The 27,630-nt window shown below is 38.0% G+C and overlaps 1 protein-coding gene and 1 non-coding gene across 2 annotated transcripts in view; both read left to right on the top strand.

The window, feature by feature from the left end:
* The first annotated feature begins 443 nt into the window (after positions 1 to 443).
* The window catches only part of PAQR3 (progestin and adipoQ receptor family member 3), a 33,349-nt gene continuing 6,162 nt past the window's right edge, over positions 444 to 27,630 (top strand). The window contains exons 1-7 of the mRNA XM_049790285.1: positions 444 to 657; positions 4,410 to 4,572; positions 16,695 to 16,850; positions 19,529 to 19,726; positions 22,105 to 22,195; positions 23,666 to 23,814; positions 26,475 to 26,613. Coding sequence (XP_049646242.1) covers positions 473 to 657; positions 4,410 to 4,572; positions 16,695 to 16,850; positions 19,529 to 19,726; positions 22,105 to 22,195; positions 23,666 to 23,808 — 936 coding nt within the window. The 5' untranslated portion in view covers positions 444 to 472 and the 3' untranslated portion in view covers positions 23,809 to 23,814; positions 26,475 to 26,613. The remainder of the gene's footprint in view (positions 658 to 4,409; positions 4,573 to 16,694; positions 16,851 to 19,528; positions 19,727 to 22,104; positions 22,196 to 23,665; positions 23,815 to 26,474; positions 26,614 to 27,630) is intronic.
* On the top strand, positions 18,659 to 18,792 carry LOC126033281 (small nucleolar RNA SNORA29). The gene has a single exon (XR_007504390.1). It is a non-coding gene; the product is annotated as a small nucleolar RNA SNORA29 (small nucleolar RNA).

Below are 27,630 nucleotides of genomic sequence, written 5' to 3'. Positions count from 1 at the left end.
AGCTGGCTGGCTCTCTGGTTGTTGTCTTTCTCCAGCTAACTTTTCCCTTGATTTTTGCAAAAGGTTCATTAACTACTGCGCTTAAAACCTCTAGGTAGGTCGGGTTCCTGCCGGAGCATTGCCTACAGCCGGACAGAGGCTCCTCCGGCCGCCAGGGGGCAGCGTGCCACAGAGCCGACCCACGTGCTCACACGCCCCCAGGTCGCCCTGGCCTCGCCGTCCCCGCTCATCCCCGTCCCCGCCCAGAGGGCGTGGCCATCCCGGCGCGATGACGTCACGTGTGCGACGGCGCTGACGGCGCGGCCCGAGCGTGCGCAGTGCCGGGCCAGGGGAGCGTCGGGGCAGTGGGACGTCGCTCTGCTCCTTTGGGCTCCGGGGCGGGGGCTGCGGGGGCGGCGGCGGCGGGGCCCCCTCCCCGGGGAGGCGGAGCCCGGGCAGTCTCCCTGGCGGGGAGCCGGGGTTGCAGGAAAGGATGCACCCCAAGCTGCTCAAGAGCGCGCATTACATCGAGCTGGGCAGCTACCAGTACTGGCCGGTGCTGGTGCCCCGCGGCATCCGGCTCTACACCTACGAGCAGATCCCCGTGTCCCTCAAAGACAACCCCTACATCACCGACGGCTACCGGGCCTACCTGCCCTCCCGGCTCTGCATCAAGAGGTACGGTGCAGTCCAGGCCCTGGCGGCCCCCTTGCCCCCTGCGAACCCCCCTCTTTTGGGTCGACTCTCGGCTGCTTTTCTCCATGCCCATCATCTCTCCTCCCTGCCCCATCCTCCTCTCTCTGCCTCTTCTTTTCCTTCTTCTCCTCCACCACCTCTTGAGCCACAGGATGCTGCTGTTGTTGCTGCTGCTGCTGCTGCTGCTGCTGCTGCTGCTGCTGCTGCTGCTGCTGCTGCTGCTGATGATGATGATGATGATAGCAACCACTGTCCAGAGGACTTGACTGTCCTCCCAAAGTGTTTTGCAGTTTACAGAGCCCTTTATCCCCATGTTCTGGGATGATGATGATGATGATGATGATGATGATGATGATGATGATGATGATGATGATAGCAACTACTGTCCAGAGGACTTGACTGTCCTCCCAAAGCGTTTTTGCAGTTTACAGAGCTCTTTATCCCTGTGCTCTGCTGGGTGCTGCTTGTTGGGGTTACTTACATGTTGCAATCGACTCCAGTTTCGGTTCCCCATCACCACCCTCTCTCTGGTCTATAGTTGAGCTTTGTTGTGCTTTAGATTTTAGAACAATCTAGAAAAGCCAGATGCTTAGGGAGGGAAGTGGGAGGGAAGGATGGAGAGAGACAGAAATGGGGTACCCCCTTCTTACCCAAACACTCTACCATTCTGACAACAGCAAGATATGATCCTTGTTCCTAGGAAGTTGCCGGAGTCTAGCCAGGATGACACATTTAAGGACACGGTTACACTGTTATTACACAATAACTGCTGTGGGAAATGCCTGGTAGGAAAAGGACCGCATCAGAGAGAGCCTATTACAACCACTCAATCGCTATTTAGAGGGTCTCATAAAAAAAAAAAACAATAATAAAAAATACCTTCATCATTTCCTAAAACCGAGTTCCTGAAATTCTAGGAGATATAAAAACAAACCAAACTGTAAAAAGTATGTACTAGATTTTAGGACAGCTTTATGTTACAAAACCACCTGGTGACCTCACTGTGAGAGAGTTAAGAATCCAGGTCACTAGGGGTAGGCAGCCCCAGTGCTGGAATGCCGACTAGTGATTGCCCAAGCAATTACCACATGTTCAATATTGATCCTCTTTTCAGAATAACATTTTTTCTGGTTTCATCTGCTTTGTCCTAGATGTGTCCTGGAACCAGTTATGTAGCTCAGTAGTAGAATACTATTTGCCTTGCATCTTAGATCTCATGTTTGTAGTTTTGGGTTCGATTCATTTTTCTCTCAAATGGCTCCTGAATATAAGTAGGCAAACATATAAGAATTAAGAATTGAGCTCTGCTGGTGGATGTTGAAAACTACAAGGATAGAGAAGGTATTGAATTGCATTAAGGGTGTTACAGTCACCTAGTCCTGGGTCTTCTGCATTCTGATGTTAGAATTTCAGTCTCATGGAGTGGTAAAAGAGATACAGTGCTTTGAACATGAGCAGTTAAAAAGACTTAATATCTATGTTTGCCATTTCACTGCTGTAGAAACTTGTTCAGAAGATTCAGGTGTCTCTTCTCTATTTGTAAAAAAAAATTCAGAAAGTAACAAACATAAAATAACATATAATTGATAATTGACTGAAATTGAACAGAGTATGTGCTTTTCTACCAGCTTCCTATTGGTTCCAACTTCAGCTTTTGCCTCTCTTTATGCTATCACAAGTAATAAGAGCAGATTTAGGATTAAGGAGAGTTTTTGCATGTCACAACTTTTCTACCAAAATACTGATTGAAGCCTTGCCTTTAGAAGGCCAAAGCAATAATCCAGTAGGATTTACTCTCCAGAATCCCATATGATCCCCCCCCCCAAGTACAGTAATTCCAGAGTGCAGAGCCAGGAGTAACCCCTGAGCATCACCAATTGTGGCCCAGAAACAAAACAAAAGGTTGTTTCTCTCAGTTTAATTAGCCAAGTTATACTGGGTTGTACAAAAGTTTTGAGGAAGCAGGCAGAATATGGTACCTATCAAAATCGTTTTTAGATTTCTCTCACACTCCTACACCATTCTTTTCTTCCCATCTACATGTACTTGATCTTTTTACAGAATAGGCCAGAATTCAATAGTTATCTCACTCAAATAATAGGAATTATTTTTCTATATATTCACTATATTCTTTATGATCGTTAGGTAGTATGGACCTATTTATGCTTATGATAGGGAAAGGAGAACCATGGTGATCGAAGCAAATTCAGCAGGTTAGTGTTTTACATGAATTTTTTCTGAAAAGTATTCTGAATCAGCACAGTTCAGAGATCCCACATTACACACAAAAATTATATTTTGCAAGAGTTTTTTTTAACCGTTAGTCACTGATAAATTATTTACATTTTTGATAATCACATGAATTTGAGCCACTTCTATAGAACCACTTTACAAAATTAAGGAATGGGAAGGGACTTGGAGCAGCATCTAATCTGACTCCCTTGTTTATAGGTGTAAAAGTGAATCCAGAGAAATCATGTTATGTATTCATGATCATGGTGTTCTGGACTTCTGTCAGGGTGATAACCTTCCACCAATCTGTGTGGGTATTGTTAAACTTACACCTGTTTTTCAGGCCATTTGGAAAGAGAACAGATAGCATTTCAATTGAAAATACTATTGCTACTAAGACAGATAAATGTTTTCCTTTTGAAACTAATTTAATTCAAAATAACTACAATAAATTTTCAGCATGCCTATCTTCAAGAACATTTCCAGTAGGGATTTCTATTTATGCTACTTCTTTTAAAATCATATAACTTTGTATTTGCACCTGGTAATTACAAAGTATGTCTTTTAAGTCTGAGCCTAATTTAGCAAAATTTCAGGTTTTATTATTAAACATCAAAGTATATTAGTTAATTTTTATTTCTGATATATAAATTGATTTATTATCAATTAGATAATTAGATTAGATAATTAGAAATGATCTGGGGCCGGGCGGTGGCGCTAGAGGTAAGGTGTCTGCCTTGCCTGCGCTAGCCTTGGATGGACCGCGGTTCGATCCCCCCCCCGGCGTCCCATATGGTCCCCCAAGCCAGGAGCGACTTCTGAGCGCATAGCCAGGAGTAACCCCTGAGCGTCACCGGGTCTGGCCCAAAAACCAAAAAAAAAAAAAAAAGAAATGACCTAATCCGAGCAAGGACTGTGCTTGGAATAGTAGGGCATAAAGATGAATAGTGACAGCATCTTAGGATTTGAAAGGCTAAAGAACGAGGTGGAATTTATACATTAAAAAATCATCATCATCATCATCATCATCATTATTATTATTATTATTATTATTATTATTATTATTATTGGGCTACATATTGAGACAACATCCAGCCATCCAGAAGTACTCGAGGCTTACTCCTAGTTATCTGTTCTCCTCGTGGTACTTGGTGACTATATGCATACTGGAGATTGAATTGGGTCAACCACATATAAGCAAGTGCCCTACTCACTGTATTATCTCTCCACCCTATATATAAACAACTCTAATATGAAGAAAAAAATGGTAAGTTGGATAATAAAAATAAGTATGGAAAAAAATTTAAGCCCACAGACTTGGTTATATGAGAAAATTTAGATTAATTAAATGATATTTCACACATAAAACAACAAAGATGGGCTTAAGTGTTCAAGGAAGCAAGTATTACACAACAAGTATTAACACAACTGTTCCTAACCTTTGAATGCTGACAGGGAGCAAGACAGTGTGAATTTGAGTTGCATGTTTGTTTGTTTTACAGTTTGTTTATTTTATCCAATGAAACGGTAAACATCTGGAGCCATTTGCTGGGCTTTTTTCTCTTCTTCACTCTGGGAATATATGACATGACATCTGTGTTACCATCAGCAAGTGCATCCAGAGAAGATTTTGTAATTTGTTCTATTTGTCTTTTCTGCTTCCAGGTGAGTTATTTCATAAACTATTAGTAAAGAGAATTTCATCCAAGCAGACATGAGTAGGTGACTTCTTTAGCTTATTCACCACCTGCTTTAAAGAACCCCTAAATCTATGACTTTGTTCATGTACATAATATAAGCACCAAGAGTATTTGTAATATATTTGAGTATTATTAAGTTTTAGATTAAATACATTTTAAAGATTGATTACTTTTCCTTTTATCTTTCTTTTTAGATATCTCTGCTATAAGATAAAGAATAGAACTAGAACAATAATTAGAATCTACATACTGTTACCTGGTTGAAGTAAAACAGTGTCTGCTTAAAATCTATTTAAAAGATTTCTCATTTTTTAACCTATTCTGTGAATTTAGTGTTTAATGTCTTGTTTTTACAATTTTTGCGCTTTTACATTCCTCTAATGCTTAAGTCCTTGATCCTTTTACACTATTCCAAATAATTCCATCTTTCCTCCTCACTTCTTTTATCAGTTGCATTTATCTTCAAGAATTTGAAGCACCTTTAAAAATTGCATTTTATAGTTTTTCAAACAGTTACTTCTAAGGAAGAAAACAAATGCAAACTTTAATCCTGTTAATTAAAAAAATTCTAGAAGAACCCATAAAAATTCAAAGAAAGCGCTGTCTTTCCTCTGAACATAGGTCAGCACTCTGCATTTAATCTCTTGTTACTCTGAGAAGTTAATCTGTAAGTCAGCTTATAATGTTATACCAATGATGTTTTTTTTAATATAGATATATCATTAAAATCAACCTTTCGTTATTCTCAACCTTTATTATTTGATTTTATTTGTAGCTTTTGACCACACATGCAAGGCAAGCACCCTCCCTACTGTGCTCTCAGGCCCTAATTTCAAACTTTAAAGATAAGTGACTCAGAGTCCTACCCTTCCTCTAAGAATATTTCCCTTCTTCTCTTTTTCCAAATCTGATTCTGAAATACTTAAATTTTTCTTTGAAGAAAAAAATGCTGTTTTATTAAGTATTTTTGTTTGTGTATTTTGTGCCTCGAACCTCGCATATATGCATAGCAAGTACTCTACCACTCAGCTGTATCTCAGACTCTAAGTATTTTTTCAAATACATTTTTTCTTAGGTTTAATTTTTGAATTGAAAAATACCTAAACATTTTTGGTGGCTTTTTTTTTTTTTGGTGGTGGTGGTGAGGGCAAGGACTATACCCAGTAATATACAGGGCTATTTGTGTGCTCAGATTATTTTAAGAGTTCAGCTCTGATATTTAAGTAGAAATTATTTTGTTTTCTTATTAATTAAACTTTTAGATGTGTCTTATAGACAAGATACTCTTGACATCACTAATAAGTAGAAACTTATTTGTAAACTGTACTAGTCAAATGCTATTACGCATTTTTCTGCTTACTTTTCTTTGTCCTTAAGCCTGGCTTCATCTCTTTAATACATAGATACAAATGGTATTAGTTTAGGAATTATAAATTTTCATATTAGTTTTGAATTGAAAACAAAAAAGTTAAAATATGATAACCAATGAAGAAAAACCAAAGTGTGACAGGACTTGTTGTGGTTGACAGGGCAGTAAAATCTGATTTCCTTACCACTAGTGCAGTGATTTTTCTGTTGTGTGCTGCAACTTGCTGACAAACAGCAAATCTTCCCCTTGAAATGTACCATTTGTTGGCAATTGAAGCAATAGTACAATGGGTACGGACGGCACTTGCCTTGCATGGGGCCAACCCAGGTGGCCCACCTAGGTTCAATGCCTGGCATCCCCTATGGTTCCCAAGCACTGCTAGGATTAATTCCTGAGTTCAGAACCAGGAGTAATACTTGAGCACTCTAATATGGCCCAAATCTCAAAATGGTAATTAATATTAAATAAAAGTGCCATTTGTTATTTTTTATTAGCACATATTTACAGATTGCTCATCCATTGTCTTCAAATTCCTTTACATAGTAGACAGCATAGTAAATCACTTATACGTTAATGTGTTTATCTTTCATTTTAAAAGATTCATTTTTTTTTTTTTACTTTTATATACCTGGTGATCTTCCAGTGATTTGTGCCCTTCCAGAGAGCTTTCTTAGATAAGAATAGACTTGTAAGACAATTTCATTTTAGATTTAATTCATTAAAAACTCCAACCAATATTTTGCAATATTTACATCTGAAAAATATTTTCAAAGTATTTTTCATATTCACATCTAGACACTAAGTGAGCCAGCCATCTGGGACACAGTGCTGCAGACTAACCTTTCTCTAAGATAAAGACACCCAGGTAGGCAAAGAAAGGGAGTAGGAGGAAATTAAGTTTGTGTAAAGGTCCAAAGCAAGAGAACTTAGCACTTTCAGACATTAATCTGGTACTAAGTCTTAGAAGTTGAAGAAATGATGAGACTAAGGAAAGCAGGCAGGAGCCATATTCTGCAATATTTGGACATTAAATTCTTTGTCTATTTCAATGGGGAATGTATGCTATTATTTTATTGGAAACAATTTTTACACTAGATATTTTCTCAGCATTTGTGTGTTTTTTGATTGTTTGTTTTTTAATAATTATTTATTTAAGGACCATGGATACAGAAATATTCATATTTGGGTTTCAGTCACAGAATGTACAGAGCCCTTCATCAGTGCAACTTTCCTACCACCAATATCGCCCCTTTCCCTCCTATACCCACTCCTGCCTAACTCTGGGCAGGCATTCTGCTTCCCTCTCTCACTCACTCTCTTTCCTTTCTGATACTGTGATTTGTACTATTATTAATGAGAGGGTGCCATACGTATCATTTAATCTCCCCTTTCAACACCCATTTCTTGTCTTAGAGTAATCAGTTCCAACTACCGTATTTTCCGGCGTATAAGACGACTTTTGAAACAAAAAAAAAAAGTCAACCATACGCCGAGTATATCCCCAAAAATGTTTCAATATGCCGCTAAACGAAAATTTTCTGAATATTGCCACAAAACGAATTTTCCAACTCGATCCTCCACCAATCACTGCAAGGCTGCTCAGACCGCCTCTCTAACTCAGCCAATCCAAGCAGGCTTTTTATGCATGCAAATTAGACAATGTTCTGGACCCGAATCTACACTGTCAAAAGCCTGCTCAGATTGGCCAGAGTCAGAGAGGAAGTCTATTACAGTAGAACCTTTGAACCTTTGCTTGTTGTGATTGGCTCACTGTGGAAGATACAGTTGCAGCACAGGAACATTCTGTCTTATACAGCAAATATAGGCCTAAACCTATGTTTTAACTGTAAAATTAGAGGGTCGTCTTATAGGCCGGAAAATACGGTAGATTTCAATTATACAAAAGAACACCCCCCTTCACCAGTGCAACAATCCCATCACCATTGCCCTTCATCTACTTTTTCCCCCTTCTCACCCTCCCCCCTTGCCTGTATTCAAGACAGGCACTCTATTTCTCTCACTCACTATCATTGTTATGATAGTTGTCAATGTAGTTATTTTTCTAACTGAACTCACTACTCTTTGTTGTAAGCTTCAGAACGTGGGCTGAACCTTACAGCCCTCATCTCTATTGTCTCTGTATTATTATAAGACCATTGATTTTTGCATGTTAATTTTGTAGCTTGCCATTTTACTGTACAAATCTGTTGTTTTTAGAAGCTTTTGGTAGAGTCGAGGGTGGGGGCAGTTTTGACACACCTGGTGGTAGTCGGGTTACTCCTGGCTCTGAACTTAGAAATCATTCCTCGCAGGCTTACAGGACCATATGAGATGCTGGGGTCGAACCCTGTCGGTCCTGGGTTGGCCACATGCAAGGCAAATGTTCAACTACTGTGCTATCACTCTAGCCCCCTTCTTTAGGATAGGTCATATCACCTGCAAACAGTGAGACTTTGACTTCTTTCTTTCTTATCTGGATGTCCTTAATATCTTTTGCTTGCCTGATTACTATGACAAGTACTTCCAATACTCCGTTGAATAGAAGTGGCCAGAGGGAGCAACCATGTCTTATGCCAGATTTTCGAGGAAAGGCTTTCGGTTTTCCCCATTGACTATTCTGTTTGCCCTGGGTTTAAGGTAAATGGTCTTGACTATATTGAAAACTTCTTTCTATTATCATCTTGAGAGTTTTTTAAATCATGAGCAGGTTATGGACCTTATCAAATTCTTCTTTGAATTTATTGATATGATCATGATTTTTCTTTTTCTTTTTGTTCATATGATGTATTACATTGATTTGCATATGTTAAACCATTCTTTCACTTCTTAAATGATTCCTAGTTGGTCATGGTATATGACCTTCTTGTTGAGCCATTGGATCCTATTTGCTAGAAATTTGTTGAGGATCTTAGTGTCTGTGTTCATCAGGGATATTGGTCTGTAAATATCTTTTTGTGGAATCTTGTCTACCGTTGGTATCAGGGTGATGTTAGCTTCATACAAACTATTTGGGAGTGTTTCTGTTTCTTTAATTTCCTGGAAGAGCTTGAAAAGGATGAGCAGTAAGTTCTCTTTCAAGGTGTGAAAGAATACACTAATGAATCCATCTGGGCCTGAGCTTTTGCTTTTGGGAAGACTTTTGATTACTATTTCAATTTCCTCAATAATGTAAGGTCTAGATTAGATAGGTCTAGGTTAGATATCCAGATCATCTTGGTTCAACCTTGGGAGGTTATAGAAGTCCAAAAGTTAATCCATTTCTTCCAGGTTCTCTTGATTTGTGACATGCACAACTCACTGCTGCCTCCAGGGTTGGGCGCAGCTCACCGCATTACTCTGCACATCTTGCTGGGTCCTGTCTAGGCCCCTTGGCATGCACCCACACTGCAGCCTCTGAGGGGAAGGGACGGCTCACCACATGGGTCCCATCCCATTTAGCTTTTAAAGGGACTCTTAACAATATAAACACCATTTAATTGCTTTTATTTTAATTGAATCACCATGAATTACAGAGTTAGAAATTTTATGGTTGAATTTTAGCCACAATGTCCAGTTTCCTTTTCACCTCCCTGCACTTTTCCCCTCCTTGTCCTAAAGTTTCCTTCTATAACTTATATATACCCCCTCACCCCTACCCTCATGGCAAACTACTACATAAGACCAGTTCTGCTCTCTTTATTTCTATTGCCATTGGGCATTTGTTATTCTCCTATGAAGTTTCTTAATGCCCCACATCTGAGAGAAATCATTCTGAGTCTCCTGTTCCTCTCCCTCTGACTAACTTCACTCAATATGACACACTCTACATCTATCTATGTAACACATCCATTTAAAACAGGAGCTAGGAAATGTAAGATTACTTTTAAAAATGATTCTTGGGGGGGAAAAGAAAAAAAATAAGGATTCTTGGGGCTGGAGAGACAGTACACTTTCCCTGCACTCAACCAATTGGTTTAATCCCTAACACCACCTACAGCCACTCTGAGCACCACCAGGAGTAATCCCTAAGCAATGAACCAGGAATAAGTTCTCGGCACTTCCCAGTTTGACCTCAAAGCTGAACCAAACCAACAGGAAAAATTTAAGGATTCTGTATTTGCACAATACATTTTTACCTTTGTTTGATGCACTGGGCTTTGTTTCCTCTTTTATTCTTTTCATGATGAAACTCAATATGTTGGTGTCTTATTATTACTCTAAGACAGGGGTCTCAAACTCAATTTACCTGGGGGCTGCAGGAGGCAAAGTCAGGGTGATCCTTGAGTGCAAAGTCAATAGTAAGCCTTGAACATTGGGGGGTGTGACCCAAAGAACTAAAACAAAACAAAAAAAGGTTCCTTTAGGGCAGCGCCACAAAATGTTGTACAGAGAGCTGCAAACGGCCCGCGGGCCGCGAGTTTGAACCCCTGCTCTAAGATATATATTGCAGTAGATATACTAGGCTAACACATCACTTTATGGAAGAAAGTAAAAGTCACTTGAAATTCTAGAGGATTTGGTATTGGGTTAAAATACCTGTAAACATGTAGCTCTGTACCAATATCACAGGCTTCTGCTTATTTACTTACTTCCAAATTGTGCTTCTCTCTACTTATAGTTTTATGTCACTCATCACTTAATCAATGAACTTTTTTCAAGCTATGTCATTAAGACTGACATTCAGTCTCTGGGCTCACTTTGTTTTATTTCAGTGTTAAACTGAGAAAACAGTTAGCAAAGTTTGAGTTATGGTTAATATGGCTAGTAAACACTGACTTGTAGCTTGATAGTCAAAGCTGCAGATCATTAGAGATTTTTAAACAGTAGATAGAAAAGTGGGATTGTATCTCGGAATATTGACTATTGAGAATAAAGCTCTGGGAAGTGTTTAAGTTTGATTAGTGACCACGTTATAGAATAGATGAACATTTTCTGCCTTAATAGTTGTCTTACAAAAGTATTTGTCAAATTTATCTACCTCATAGTCTTTATTTTCCCAGTTTTCTTCACTTCCATATTGCTGGCTTAGTTTAAAAGGTCTTGTCATTGCTGCCATTAGCTGAGGCTGCCATCCTCAGCTTAAAGTCTCTGCTTAAATTCTACCTTACTCAGAATATTGATGTTAAAGCTTTTTTGTCTAGAGCAGTGGTCTCAAACTCAATTTACCTGGGGGCCACAAGAGGCAAAGTGGGGGTGATCCTTGAGTGCAAAGTCAGTAAACCTTGAACATTGGGGGTGTGACCCAAACAACTAAAACAAAACAAAACAAAAAAGGATTCCTCTAGGGCAGGGCCACAAAATGTTGTACGGAGGGCTGAAAACAGCCCACGGGCCGCGAGTTTGAGACCCCTGGTCTAGAGGATTTATCACAATCATGTTGTAAAAGTTAAGGTAAAGTTGACATTCTGGGTGATTCTGTATTTCTCAATATGCTGTTTTTCTGAGGAATCCCTCTAAATGTGTACATTTTTATTAATGCCCTTGGTGGATACCAAATCACTTTATATAATCCTGTTCAGGTGATAAACCAGTGTAGTCCTTTTTCTTTTCTCATCCATGCAGTAAGCACACAGACACCCATGGTCTTTACACTCTCTCCCCTATTTTCTCATTGTGCTCTGTGTTGACTTTTCTGCTGGACTTCTTCCATCACCGTTGTTCACTTCTTTCAAAAAAATATCTTTCTCTGGTTGTAGAGAGAGATCAGTGGGGGTAGAGCACTTGCTTTGCAGGCAGGCTTATCTCTGGCATTCCCAGATGACCTCCTGAGCACCATGTGATTACTGAGCAGAGCCAGGAATAACCCCTCTGCATCCCTGAATGTGGCCTAAAATCAAACAAAAGAATCTTTGAGAAGTAGAGATCTCATCATCATACTACCAGCATAGAATGGTTATTAAATACGTGGCAAATAACAGGTGTGAGGTTGGAGGGATTTCTACCAGAGAAACCTTACCATCAATCAGAGACACTGGTTGAACCTATTAATGCTCTTCTCAATTTGGCAACTACATAGTCAGCATTAAGTCCTCATTATTTTTTCCTGTATACAGCAATGCTGTGTTTAACATAGAATTTTTGAATTTTTTTATTTAAAGAAAATGCATCACATAGTTGACATAACTGATCATAATACATTTCTTTCAAGATAAGTGAAAGCAAAGTTATTGAAAATATAGAAAGAAAATAGAAAAACTAAAAATGGAAGAGTAGAAAAGTAGAAAAAGAGTAAAAGAAAAAGTGAAAAATTGTGAAAATTGTTGTATTGTTGTATCTCCAATAAAGTCATTAATAAAATAGCAGAAAGTTTAGTAAGCTCTTATTTTTTAAAGATAAGAGATAAAAATACAATAAAAAAGATGTGTCGGTTGTTTGCATAGGCACAGCAAAATAGGGGGGGAAATAGATCTTTGGTCTATTTTTAGACCTTTGTTCAAAAAAAAGGGGGGGGGGGAGACTTTACCCAAGAAGTATCCTGGCATAAGACCAACTGTAGGCTCCAGGCATACTAAGTGGTCCAACCCCAAAGTCTTTCTCTGGTCCCAGTAAAAGCTCTTCACAATCACGGTTGTTGCTGTCAGGTTTCTGTAGTTAAAGATCCTGGTTTCTGCACAGACCCTATGTTAAAGTCAGGGTGACGCCTCCAGAGCATCTTCTGGTCTCATCTCACCATTAGATGGCAATGCAGAAAACACTGCTGTGTGAAAGCAGATCGTGTGGTTACCAAGTCATCGGGGTGTCATATGAACCCACTCTGGAGTAAGTCAATGCCAGGGCAGCAGAAGGACTTTCCTTGGTAGGAGTCGGATTCCTGGTGTTGGTGTAGAAGACAGTTCTGTTTCCATAGACGGGATCCAAGGTTCAAGGGTGAATGGTCAATGTCCAATCTTCTGAAACCTAAGCCAAGTCACTATGACAAGTGTTCAGGGTATAAGGCCCCACTACAATATATAATTTATGTGTTCCTATCTCTATTAGATAAGACCTTAATTGCACACATAAGATTTCCTTTTTCATAATGTGCCTTTGCAAAAAGGAACAATGCCACATGGTCCTACTGGTGCAGATGGGGGTAAAAATAAGCCAGACAATCCCAATAACCTGGTTCTATTATGAACACAGAACACTGGAGAAACTTAACTACTAGAATTCCCTACTATAGATACAAACAAATGGGGAAAATTGCTGCTACATAAGAAGGTAGACAATAAGGCTTATACCTATTAAGGAAATACATCTAAAGAAATATTCAACAGAGATATTCATGTCCCCTTAAGTCTTTTGAAATAGTCTGGGTGGGATAAAATTCAGAGCACAGCTTCAGATTGTGATTTGGTCTTGTGAAGTCTGAAAAATGGCTCCCAGTGGTCACATATCAAGAAATGTTCTCAAGCTGGGGGCTTCTCAGAAACCAAATCTGGTAGTGAGCAACAGTCCACAGCAAAGAGGGGTGAAGGAAAAGGGGCCACCGAGTGCAAATCAGCAGCAGTGGCAGCTTCTTAGGCTGAGAGTCTATCTTTTCACTTTGGGAGCTGGTTGGCAGCTTGCTGGGGTGGAGGTAATGTTCTACTTCCTGAGGAGTTAAGAACTGAGGGTAAAAAGGGGTAAATGGGAGGAAATAACAGATGGGTGGCAAGAGAGTGAAGGGCTAGAAAAGAATTTGTAAGGTGGTAAGCAAAAGGAGGAAGGGGTTATACATAACAAGGGGAAGGACAGTATACAACATAGACATGTACATTACAGATGGACATTAGAAAGACATTGAGGTGGCCAACACATACACTCATGAGCACACATAGACACTGAGGATCGATTTATGGGTTACAGTTGAAAAGCTGAAAGGTGAATTGGGACAGAATGCTTAAAAAATATAAAGCTAGCAAGTCAGATGGTAAGGCTTTCCATTTTCCAGGCCAATCATATTGGTCAGGGTCAACTTTACTGAAGAAAGGCTTCATGGGTTAGATTGTGTATAGAGCATTCTTAGAAACAACCATAATTTTCAAGTCTAAAAAACTTAATTTTCAAGTCTAAAAAACTAAGTGTTATAGTAATGAACACTATAAGAGGAGTCTGCACAATGAAATATCATCTAGCGGGTCTTGAGCATCCAGTTTCCTTTCCTAAAAGTAATCTAAAATCATGAGCATTAAAGTATAATGGTAAACTACCTACAGTTGAAAACAGATTATAATAATGTTCAATGAATGAGCTCTGTAACAGAAGTTCATGGCATGCAATTGCATATTCCATTGCTATCTGTGGACATAAACATTAGATTCTATTAGCAGGCATAATCCAGTAGAAAATGAATAGGTTAGAATTTTTGTCGTGACATCATAATGATCCCTGTCTTCTGAGTCTTAATATAGTATAGCATTGCAATGTGGAACTGGGGTGACCAACCTATATCTCCAAGTACCACTGTGAACAAAAGGGGTTATTATAGACAGAGTAAACTTAAGACATTAAAACTCCTATAGTGAGCACTTACTGGGAGTTCATGGCTTTCAAATGCATTCTCACCCATTTCTGTGGATAAAAGCAATAGAACATTATTATTGACATCTATAAAGAACAATTGATTGGGCACCTGCTCAATCTAAACATCTGTATGTGTTCTTGACCTGAGAGTAATCCATTGACATTTAAGGAAACCATTGAGACAGAAAGGGCAGTTGTGCCATTATATTGTGTCGAGTTGTTGTTGTTACAATTGGGGATATGGTTTGTGTAATTGATCTTTGTGTAGCTATTTAGGGTCGGTTTTGATAGCGCAATTATTGCGAGCTCTTTTTTGTCTGAGAATGTTTTTAACCCTCCCTCCTATGTAAATGAGAGTTTAGATGGGTAGTGAACTCTAGGTTGAAAGTTTGAATATGTCATTCCACTCTTTTGCCTGGATTGTTTCAAGTGGAAGATCTGGTTTGATTCTTATGCTGTTTCCTTTATACTCAGTTTTTGGGGTTTGTTTGTTTTTTTTTTCTCCTTACTGCTTTAAAGAATCGATCTCTTTTTTTTTTTTTTTTTCCATTTGGATTACAAATGTCTTGGTCTGTTTTATTTGGCACTCTTTTTGCCTTTTGGATTTGTAGAGAAATCTCTTTCCCAAGGGTGGGGAAGTTCTCTATTATTTCTCTCACTACTTGTTCTTCCTTTTTCCCATTTTCTTCCCCTTCTGGAATTCCCATAATTCGAAGATTATTCCTCTTGTCTTTGTTCATTAAGTACTTTACATTTTCTTCCAGGGTTTTGCCACAGCTTTCTTTTTTGGGAAAGAAGGGGGTTTCATAATGACCTGGAAGGAGGCTGGATAAAGACCCAAAAGAATAGTCCCATTTGCATTTGATGGAAGGGAGTAAGGCATGACGTTCCCTCTCCCCCCACCCCACCCCTGACACAAACCTGGCTAGTCCCAAAAGGCAGATTAATGGTGATGGCACTGGAATCCAGAAAGAGGCTGAGGGAAGGCTGGAAAAGAGGGACCCATTTGAGCTTGGTGGAAGGGATTAGCGTTTAACAGAGTTTAAAAATAAATTCTACAGTGAACTCTCATAGGCTTTATAGTTTTAATTGAATAAAACAAGTATCAGAAGAGATGTATAATATAATTACATCAGGGGCCGGAGAGATAGCATGGAGGTAAGGCGTTTGCCTTTCATGCAGAAGGTCGGTGGTTCGAATCCTGGCATCCCATATGGTCCCCCAAGCCTGTCAGGAGCAATTTCTGAGCATAGAGCCAGGAGTAACCCCTGAGCACTGCTGGGTGTGACCCAAAAATCAAAATAAAAAATTACATTTAATTCTTTGAAGTTTTTACATATTGTGTATGTATGCTGTGAATATATTCATTTAAAAGGGAAGATGCATAATGATACAGTTCATCTTTTATTTGTTCTTTTTTTAAGAACAGATATTGGGTTACAGAGATAGTGCAACTCTTACTTAAGGCAGTGGTCTACCCCATTTGATCCCTGCACTACATATAGTCCTTACAGAGCCAATAGTAGGTCCTAAGCATCACCATATACTACCCAACTCACTCCAACCCCCTGCAAAATAAAGTGGGGGGGGTACATATTACTTCTTTAGTAAATACCTTTGCTTTTTATTTGGGGGCCACACCAGTTTATGCTCAGGGCTTACTCCTAGTTCTGTGCTTCAGAATTACCCGATGGTGCTCAGGAGACCATATGTAGTAATAGGAATTGAATTTGGGTCAACTGAATATGGGGCGGAGGGGGCTCTAGTAAATACATTTTAAAGGGAAGTTTATTTATGAATTTTATTATGAATTTCCCAATAAATTGATTGCTATTTTAAATATATATGATGTAATTTTCTATCTACTGTTATATTCAATAAACATATTCATTTGGAAGGAAGAGGTACATGAGACAAGACCTAAAAAACAGGGTTTTTAATGGTGGGTAGTATAGCAGCATTATAAGTCTAAAGCATCGATTTAGCATGAATACTATTGTTAACCTAATAAAAATTTTCCTAGTTATAAAATACTGTCATTTTAAACTGTTTATGATTATTAGTCCCATTTTCTTGTGAGGAAAAGAGGCAGGTTTAGAAATGATGCAACTTATCCAACTCTTAAGACACAGCTAGAATCCATACCCAAGTCTGACTGCATGGGAAGCTGAACTTATTATCACTTTTCTAAACATTATGCATGTATTTAAGTTCTTTGGATTTCCCTTTGCTAAGAATTGTTGCTTCTTTCCTAGGTCTGTATGCTTTGCTCTGTCGGCTATCATCTTTTCTCCTGCCATCGATCCGAAAAAACCTGCCGGAGATGGATGGCACTAGATTATGCAGGAATTTCTATTGGAATACTGGGTTGCTATGTATCTGGAGTATTTTATGCATTTTACTGTAATAATGTAAGTAACTTGAAATGTTTTCTATTCTTTCTTTTAGGTAGATCTGTTGAGCTTCTGATATAGCGTATGATTAATTCCTTTGAGCTTACATTATAGCACATAATTAGTTTATAGATGAAATAGAAGTCTGATAAAAGCATAAACCCATTTTCAAAGGGAACTAGTATTCTCTCAAATCTATCATCAGTTCAATACTCGTTTTCTTTTTATACAGTTATTTGCTGAACATTATTGTCAATATTAAATTTATATATATCTATGTGCCCTGAAATATACTCATTTTAATTTTTATACCTAGACGTTTGTAGACATTTAAACTTTTACCCATGTTAACCTTGAGAAAATTATGAAACTGGTTGCTGCTTCTTTCTCGCCCTTCTTATCCTTTATTCCTCCTCTCTGTTAAAAAAATATTAAAAAAGTAAATTAAAATTAAAAAATTGGGAGCTGGAGCAGTGGCACAAAATGGTAAGGTGTCTGCCTTGTCCATTCTAGCCTAGCACTGACCGCAGTTCGACTCCCTAGCGTTCCATATGGTCCCCCAAGCCAGGAACGATTTCTGAGCACATAGCCAGGAGTAACCTGAGCATCACCGGGTCTGGCCCCAAATCCAAAATAAATAAATAATAAAATGTTAAAAATGTGAACACTCATTTTTTGACATTTCAATTTATTTATCCACCATATTCTTCTGTGAGAAATATTTTTTCTGTCATCTTTGATGGTATCTTAGCATTTTCATGTCTTTCCTGAATTCTGAACTTGCTTTCTGACCAAAAAATTAGTTTTATGCTATATTCAAGTTTCATACCCTAAGACACATCCTCCCCCCAAAGATGGGGGGAAAATGTCTGTGCATCTGGTGGGGCGAATGCTACCTAGAGTTGAAGCCTGAGTATTTAAAAATTGTTTATTTTCTGATGTAAAAAAATAGGTTAGGTAAATGTGTTTAACCACCCGTGGACCTGCGTATTATTAAATATACTTCAACCTCGCAGGCTGGTTGTTCCCAGCCACCATCTCCTGATGGCGTCTAGCATTGCACCATTTACTTTAGAAATTTTTTTTTCTTGTTTTCCTCATCTGAAAACTGAATCTTATGGTCAGGTGCATCTTATAGGGCGAAAAAATACAATAATCTTTGAAACACTACGATCAGTAGTTACCTTGATCTAAATGTGTGGGCTCACCAGTAAGACTCTGGATTTCAATCCACGTCCCTTACCTTTTGTTCCAGCCACATCTTCCTGCAGGCTCAGCACAAGCAGGCCTCTTCAAAAAGTCCCAGTCAGCCAGTAGCATTGTTTTACTGTCCCACCAATCCCTTTTTTTAATGTTTGTTTCTCAGCTAAAACTGAATTTCTCTTGGGAGCAGTATACATACAACTAGTTAATTCTAGTCCTTATTCATGAGTCATGGGCCTGCCCTGCCCTGCTCTGCCTTGCCCATCCCTCTGCATGTGGCAAGTGCTCCAGCTCCCTTGGTCTTTATTATTGGGAAGATTTGGCAGCTATACAAGATTCTTCACACTGCTTGACATTTCTTAAGCAGGACTTTTGTCACTTCTATAACAGAGAAAACCTTGAATATAACTGAGGCTTAAGAGTAGCAAAGAGGGCCCGGAGAGATAGCACAGCGGCGTTTGCCTTGCAAGCAGCCGATCCAGGACCAAAGGTGGTTGGTTCGAATCCCGATGTCCCATATGGTCCTGCCAGGAGCTATTTCTGAGCAGACAGCGAGGAATAACCAATGAGCATGCCGGGTGTGGCCCAAAAATAAAAAAAAAAAAAAAAAGAGTAGCAAAGAGTTTCCTGTCTGACTACCACATTTTCTCCTACTAATAGATTTTAGTGGCTTTGCTTTTATGGGACCGAGTACAAATGCCACAATCTTAAGAGGGAAGATCTCTGTGTCCTGGTGCTCATGGCTATCTTCCTTATCCAATAAGAATTCAAGTCCCCATTCTCTCTTTATATCTAGTCTAGTGGGTTTTTTTTTTTTTCTCAAAGAAAGTGGCTTACCCAGTTTATTGTGTTTTTTTCTCCTATGCTGTCAGGATAAACAAATTGCAAAAATGACCATGTTCTATTATTCTTAAAGAACTCCACTATCACCTCAATATCATGATGTTTAACTTCTAACCTGATAATGATAAATCCTGCCTCTCAGCTTCTCTTTTGAGATTTTTTTTTTTTTTCTCATGTGCTGGTCCTTGAAAGCTCCCTCTTCTCACAAAGTCTTTCATGTTTTTTCAGGACCCAGCTCAGAGGTGGAATTTTTTTTCAGCTCCTCTTAACATTGATTGCAATCTCTTACTGTTCATAACCCAGTTATACTATTTATCATTTTGGTTTGAGCATTTGTTTAACAGTCTGCCTCTCCTGTTGTCTGTCAGTTCACACTGGGAGAGTCAGTTTATGGTCATCTTGGTTTCTACAATTGCACTTCATTTGTGTGTGCATATACTAGTCATTAAATGTGGTCTTTCCTAGCTTGTCTCTGTAGAATTTGACTTGTAATCCTGAGAGAAAAGTTGTGTAGGAAATGTGTCTATGTGTGTGTTATAAGAAAAAAGATAATCATGTTCAGAAATGAAAATGCCACATTTGGAATGTATAATGTTACTCCTTTCCTTTTCCTTATGAATAACACTGAACATGTGCTTTCTGTGTTTTAGTACTGGCGTCAAGTGTACTTGATCACTGTACTGGCAATGATCCTGGCAGTTTTCTTCGCTCAGATTCACCCCAATTATCTCACACAGCAGTGGCAGAGGCTCCGTTCTATCATCTTTTGTTCTGTTTCGGGATATGGACTGATCCCTACTCTTCACTGGGTTTGGCTCAATGGAGGAATTGGTGCTCCTATTGTACAGGTAGGTTGAGAGCAGTGGGTATCACCTTCTCACACACCTTCAACAAACCCCCATTGTTTTGTTTTTGTCCTATCAATTGTATTCATTGTAATAGTATGATTAAGGTAAGGTTGGTCTTAGACATCTGCAAATTTATAATTCTATCTTGATGTTATGATTTTTTTTTTTTTTTTTTGGTTTATGGGCCACACCCGGCGGTGCTCAGGGATTACTCCTGGCTGTCTGCTCAGAAATAGCTCCTGGCAGGCACGGGGGACCATATGGGACACCGGGATTCGAACCAACCACCTTTGGTCCTGGATCGGCTGCTTGCAAGGCAAACATCACTGTGCTATCTCTCCCTGCCCGATGTTATGATTTTTATATCTGTATAGATAAGCAGTTTTTATCGGCTGTGACACTGCTTTCAACTTTGTCAGCTGGAGCAGAGATAATGCTATTGAAAACATAAGTCTAGAGGAAGGAACAGTGGGGTTTTCTGTTTACTTTGTGGATTAGGGGGGGTGGGAAAGAATTTTCCTTAGACCTATTGTTTTAAATATCTGTGATAAAGAAAGGAATAAATCATGTCAGGAATTTTGTCAGTTAGAGATTATTTAAAATCATTGTAACTGAAAGCATTTTCTTGAGTTTGGGATAATGGAGGGCCATTTGGTGCACTTTGGGAAGAATTTGGGTGAGATAGAAACTGGAAAAACTTAAGAATTACATTCTTAGAGAATTGTATAAAAAGGCTTTTCTGTGCTCTCTCTCTCTCTCTCACACACACAGACACACACACACACACACATACACAAAAGAAGGAGGCTTTCCTGGGGCTGGAGTGGTAGTATAGTGGTTTAGTGCTTGCTTTGAACATGGCCAACCCAGGTTTGACCCCTGGAACCCCATATGGTCCCCTGAGCCCACTAGGATTGATCCCTGAGTGCAGAACCAGGAGTAAGCTCTGAGAATAGCTGGATGTTTACTTTTCCTACCTAAAAAAGGCTTTTCTTAGTATGCACTAGAAAGTAAACAAGATTTTTATTTGGGGGAATAGTCTGGGAATCAAAACCAGGGGCTCATATATGTAAGGCAAGTATATAGGAAGTTTGGCTATACTCTCAGACCAGCTTGAGGATTTGTAATAATTGCCTCTCCCTCATCTTCCCCCCACCTCTTACACCTCTAAATCTTTCAGAAATGACAGACTTGTGCAAGGGCCTTTAAATTTAAATTTCACTTTTTTTTTAAAAAAAAAAAGGCAGAGACATAGCATGTTTACAGATACTTGCACAAAGTTCACGATAACATGGTGGAAAACTTGAAAAAAGTTCCACAGTACTGTGAACTGGTTCAAAAGATCTCAGTCATATGCCAACTTGATAAGAGCTTCTTGAGATTGAGAAGTTTGAAAAATGGTGAGAGAGCAGTGATAAGAAACATAGCATGTTTCTGGCCACTTGTGAAAACACCATTTTTCTGATAGCTTCATTTTCATAAAATAAAGGAAAAAGAATGAGTATTTGCCACTCCAGATGTAATTCTAACCCACAGAATAAAAATAGCTGATAACTGATCAAAAATTTTGAGTTGAACATCCCTTTTCCAAAAGCTTATTTTGACAAAAAGTCAAACCCACTTAGCCAGTAGATTTTAGGGATTTGAGAAGAAAGGAAGGTAACTTTCCCATGAAGTGTTCTAAATTCTAAATGGTGGGAGAATCTCAAATGAATGATCATATGATCATAGATCATACCATTGAGTAAGCAAGACTCTTCCTAAGAAATCCTCCAAAGAGCTTTCTTTTTATTTTTTTGGTTTTTGGGTTGGGTCGCACCTGGCAAGCTTGGGGACCATATGGGATGCCATGATTCTAAACACAGTCCTTCTGCATGCAAGGCAAATATTCTACCTCTATGCTATCTCTCCTGCCCTACCGTTTTCATTTTAAAAGATAGGAGCAAAGGTGAAAAACTCCAGAAGGGCTAAACCTAAGAGTAGAATGAAGTTTTTTTTCCAAAATATTTGTGAAATCTAGGTTTGATGGCCAGAGCATATACAGGTTAGGGGAACACATGGTAATCATCCAATATTTCCTGGTACATTAGGTTTCTCACTGCAGTTAAGAACAATATGTATATATTGCAGCTGGCTGCTTTTCTTAGAAGGAAGGATCTTAAAGCTGGAGTTCCTTTAGTATTTTATTTTCCATCTGTTCCCTGTTTAAGGACTGCTTCCTGCAGTCCTGAGAGCAAGGTTTCAGTATTGAATGCTGTCCAAAAAGCAGTTCCTGCTCAAATGAATTCTGCTGATTTATTAGATTTATCATAGATTTGGGATTCAGTCACAGTAGAAAAAACTATGGGAGAAATAAAACTGTGTTTTGCCTTTTTTAGGACTTTGCACCTCGTGTTGCTGTGATGTATGTGATGGCTCTTCTTGCTTTTTTGTTCTACATTTCCAAAGTTCCAGAACGGTACTTTCCAGGTAGGAAATGGCTTCTCTTGTGATAGCATAACTATTCTACATCTGTGATTGGAGTATCTTCCTTGGCACATTAACTGAATTTTTTTTTTTTTGGACTATAGTATGGCCTAGTAATCAGTTTGATTTGAAACATTGCCTGTCTAGGGGTTTTTGGGAGCCTTTCTCATCCTTGTAATGTGAGTTAAGTCCTCAAGGGACTGCCCTTCCACAATTATAAACCAGTGACATATCTGGCTGTCTAGTCTGGGACTACTACTTAAAGAAAAATAAAGGATCTTCATATCCCCAAAATAAACATTGACTCAGAGTGGGGGCAGAATTCCCATGTTTTCAATTCAGAGAAAATAATTGGATAGACATTAACTAAAGAATATGGCCAGAGAGATAGTATGGTGGGTAGGGCACTTGCCTTGCATGTGAACAACATTGGTTCAATCTTCAGCTTCCATATGGTCCCCCAAGCCTCACAAGGAATGATCTTTGAGTAAAGAGCCAAGAGTTTTCCCTGAACATCACTAAGTATGGCCAAAACTAAAACAATAAAATTAGTTAATAGGACCTTAGGTAGAGTCCGTATTTTCCAGAACATATATTTGCTTATTTAAAACTTCAGTTCTAAAATCAGATGCTGGGCCAGAGAGATAGCACAATGGTAGGGCATTTGCCTTGCATGCAGCAGACCCGGGAGGAACCTGGTTTGATTCCCGACATCCCATATAGTCCCCCAGCCTGTCTGCTGAGGGGCGATTTCTGAGTACAGAGCCAGGAGTGATCCCTGAGCACCACTGGGTGTGGCCTAAAAACCAATCAATCAGTAAATGAAGTTTAAGAAAAATAAAATCAGGTGCTTGGGTTCAAATCTCATACTGGCTTCAAGAACTAATGAACAAGTCCATAACGCTGGCTCAATTCTATATTTTATTATTTTAAGAAAATTCCCACGTTAATAATCTCTTAGGAAATAACTTTTAACTGCAACGAAATTAAGTTTTAAAACTAAATATAAACTAATCAACTGTAATTAATCTGTTTACTATATATTTCAAATTATTCCCATTAATCTGATATAATTCAGAATATATCTTAATCCCTGTTAGAAATTAAAAGTGATTCTAGTAGACTTCACTATGAACACACAACCTAATTTCTTTATTTCAGAAGCACTGATTTGCAGTGCTAATTTCCTCATTTTGTTCACAGCTTTCTGAATTTCACCAGTTATAGATAAGTGAGACAAAGCAAATCATCAGATTTCTGAAATTAAGCAAGGAAATTCTGAAAACACACTTGCAATAATAGTTCTAAAATTTACCTACATATTTGAAAACACTTAAAATTTAAGTAATAACTATTCTTGATATCACAATTCATTATTTTATAGAATAAAATAATAAAATATTGTCTTTTGTAAGTAATTTTTCTTTTAATCTAAGCATTTCAATGAGTATTCTTTCCTGTCTTCTTTTCTAGGACAACTAAACTACCTCGGATCTAGCCACCAAATATGGCATATCCTTGCAGTAGTGATGTTATATTGGTGGCATCAGTCAACAGTGTATGTCATGCAATATAGACATAGCAAGCCTTGTCCTGACTATATTTCACATTTATGAATTCAGGTATGGCTTCCTAGTATATGTTCACTTGTTAAGCAATATATAATGGGGAGTTGTATACCCCACTATTTCTACAATTCCTATTTATCCTTTTCCTCTTGTTATATCATGAATTATATTTAAAATTACATTATAAAAATGAAAAATTATACTTGAGGATATTTAACAGTAACTGCTTAATGAACCCTTGAGACTACTAATTTGCTACTTGTACAGAAAGTGAAAATTAGTTGGAATTCATGAGAAATACCTGAATATAAACAGTGACTTAAAACCAGTAAAGACAAAGAATTTGTTTTACCAGCTTAATTTCCTTGGGAAGAGCTTACTCCATTCTGAAATAGTCTTCCTATGTGATTAGTTCCATAGAAGATCTGATTTAGAGAAGATAATTACAATAGATCATTGTACAATTATCAAGTTTAAGTGCCTAATGAAGGCAAGGGTTACTGTAGCCTATGCTTAATACAACAAAGGATAGTGACTTTGAATAATCACTAGACTTTAAATACATTAATGAGAACCTGGTACTCCACCTATTTATTTCCTTTAGCTCTTTTACCTGTAGGTTCTCTTCTCCCTAGATACACTGGATCTTTTTTAAAGTTACAAAGAGCAAAATCTTGAAATCTCTTCTCCTTTAGGTCAAGTGGCATTGAGAACAGAGTGAAAACTTGCACTGTCATTTTAAATCAAATAAGAATTACTTTAGAAATTTGATTTGCTATCAGGCAATATAATTTCAGATCTACTTAATTCTACATAATAATTGAACTCCTGGTAGTGGACTGCAGATTTTTTTCTTCAGAACTCCTATAGCATAAGGTTTTACCTCAGAATTTGTAGCCCTATATTTCCTGATGTTGGGAGTTTCTACCTATGTGAGTCCGATAAGATTATAGAACCCAGGTGAGCCAGTTTGGTCACTAAAATGTACCTTAATGTCTTAGAATAGTCTATCAGATGCTCCAGTTGGTGACATTAGTCACTGTTTATGAAGTATTAGCATCATGTTGGTTAACACAGCATTGATAGTCACTGATTTTGGGGTCTGAAACATTAAATATGCTTTTTATTATACATACTTTAAAAACAGACCTACCACCTTATTCCATCTACATAACATTTGGTTTGTTCATATGCATAAATTAACTCCTTTAAACAATTTTCGTAAAAGCATATGAAATAACAGGGTATTGAGTGATATATCTCGAGGTCACTGTAACTACAAAATGCCAAAAGTGTTTATTGACGGAGGCCTATTTCCAAAGTGACAACTTGTACATCTGATATTTGAAATGTTACTTTAATGTGCTTCAGTTTATTCATCTGTAAAAAAAATTTTTGGAGCTAGAGTCCATGAAGTAAGAGGAGCTTACTTGTACATAGCTGAGCCCAATTTGAATCCTACATATCCAGTCCTTTAAGCACCACCAGGAGTGACCACTGAGCACAGACCCAAGGAGGAATCCCTGAGCCCAAAACCCCAAACAAAATTGGCATTTTTTTTTCAGTATAGAGTATACTCTGTTATACTTTTAGTTAGTATCTCTGCTAGAATACACTGAACTAATTTGATGCACCTTCTTTTTTTTTTTCTTCCGGGCCACACCCGTTTGATCCTCAGGGGTTATTCCTGGCTAAGCACTTGCTTATCTCTAGCGCCACCTTGCCAGCCCCATGCACCTTCTTTTTAATAACACTACTTTAAAAGTGCATTTGTAAGACTACAATATACCATTCTAAATGACATGAGGCTGTGGTGTAGTAATTGGTTCTATTTTCCCTAAAATATCTTACTGGCTCACATGATATTGTTTTGAAAAGGCATTTTGACCAAGCAAAATTATTACTAGTCATAATTTTAAACAATGGAGTTCAGTTACTTTAGGTCTAGCTCCATGCTTCTGGATAAAATATAAAAATAAACTTGTTTTGGTTTTTGAAAAATATTCATGTTTTTGTCACTGAATGAGATTGTGTTTGACAATTTTTGTCATTGAATGAGATTGTGTTTGACAATAAATTTGAAAGGCACATAGGTCTGGCTCTCGGGAGAATTCTAACAATAAAACATTGAAATTTTATAATTTGATGAAAATATTAAGTATTGTAAGGAAGAAAGCCTCTCATTTTTATCACTGAATATAAATTGTCATCTTTTAACAATAACATGTATGAAAATATTGACCACCAAATGTGTGTATTTGGTTTCTGGCAAAACTTTTGACTGTCAACATTTAAAGGACTTCTATGTGTACCTCCAAATATTTATCCCTAAAATAATGTATACTTAAGTTATTTTTGTTTTTACCAAGTTATTAAAGACTAAAAAAAGCACACTATTCTCCTAACAGACTAGTTTTAGCTTTACCAATATGTAAACTAGAGAAACTCTACCTATAGACTGTGCAAGTACATTTTAAAATAATCTGTGGCTGTTTCAAATTGACATGTGATTTAGGTTGGAGTTAACTCATTCAAGAGACAAATATAATGTCATTTTTAAATAGTAGGATGGTTGTCTGTCTTTTTTGCTAGTACATGGAGTATAATTCTGTAAGATGCATGGGAAAAATGTACTGTGTAAATAAATTGGGTTTACTAATATGTGATTGCTGCCTGTCATCCTTTACAATACATAACTTCAAATCATATTTTAGAATCAGGAATGAAGATTCAGGGACAATCTGTCACATCTTACATCATCCCAGTTGGACTAAGTATCCGATTTGAAGATTGTGACTGAATGCCATAAAGCTGTACAACTCTTCATTTGGCAGGTACCTACTTAAAGAGATTGTGTGCCCTGTATTAAGTATCAAGGGCAAAGCCCGCACTGCTGGATTTTTGCTTAGCTTAAGATTCCATTCCTATTTTCTATCCCTGCCAAAATATGTAATGAAAAATCAACTACAATCTTATAAAAGATTAGAAGTGCTTTTATATATATGTATTATCACAATAAAGGGATATTAAGTAACAGTGTCTACCATACTCTATCATACTTCTCCATACTACCATTACTTCTCATTAGGTAATAAGATACAGCAGTTCAAACTGAAACTATATTTGAGAAAACATTTCAGAAGACATGAGATACAGTGGCAAGGATCTGTGAAAAGTTACACCATTCTAGGGTAGGAGTGAATAGCCGCCATATATATAAGATTAAAGGGGCCAAAGAGATAGTACAGCAGGTATAGTGCTTACCTCACACACAGCTGACCTGGGTTAATCCCCAGCTTCCTCTATGGTTTCCTGAGCATTGCCAAGAATATTCTTAAGTGCAAAGCCAAGAGTAACCCCAAGCATCCTTGGATGTGGCCCCAAAACAAAACCAATCTGAATATTAAAGTCTAGTATTTAGGTGTAAAATCTCATGCCCTGGAAAACATTAATATCTCACATCTGATGGAGGGGCTAGATTTCCTTTATAAAAGTAGAATTGTAACTCAGATCACAGCTTGTCTTCCTTCTCTAAAGAAGTGACTGTGGTGATGGTGTGAACACTATTTTAAACAAAGACATTTTTTTAAAGTTGACTATAGCCTAATTTGATCAATTTTACTTTCTGTATCATTCTTTGTTAACAGTGTAACATTTTTGTTTTGTGCCTTTGTACAGTTAAAAAAAAATAAAAATCTCTTAATTTTCCCCATATAATTTTAAGTAGAAAGCTTAAATTATATATTTTCCTTCTAACTTCTTCAATTGATTTCTTTCTAACTTAAAAAGTAAGTTTATGGGGCCGGAGAGATAGCACGGAGATAAGGTGTTTGCCTTGCATGCAGAATGACAGTGGTTCTAGTCCTGGCA

Source organism: Suncus etruscus, chromosome 16 (genome assembly GCF_024139225.1).
Source record: "Suncus etruscus isolate mSunEtr1 chromosome 16, mSunEtr1.pri.cur, whole genome shotgun sequence".
In the NCBI taxonomy this organism is placed as follows: Eukaryota; Metazoa; Chordata; class Mammalia; order Eulipotyphla; family Soricidae; genus Suncus; species Suncus etruscus.
The sequence above is the reverse complement of the archived record's forward strand: the minus strand, read 5'-3'. Positions and strand labels throughout refer to the sequence as shown.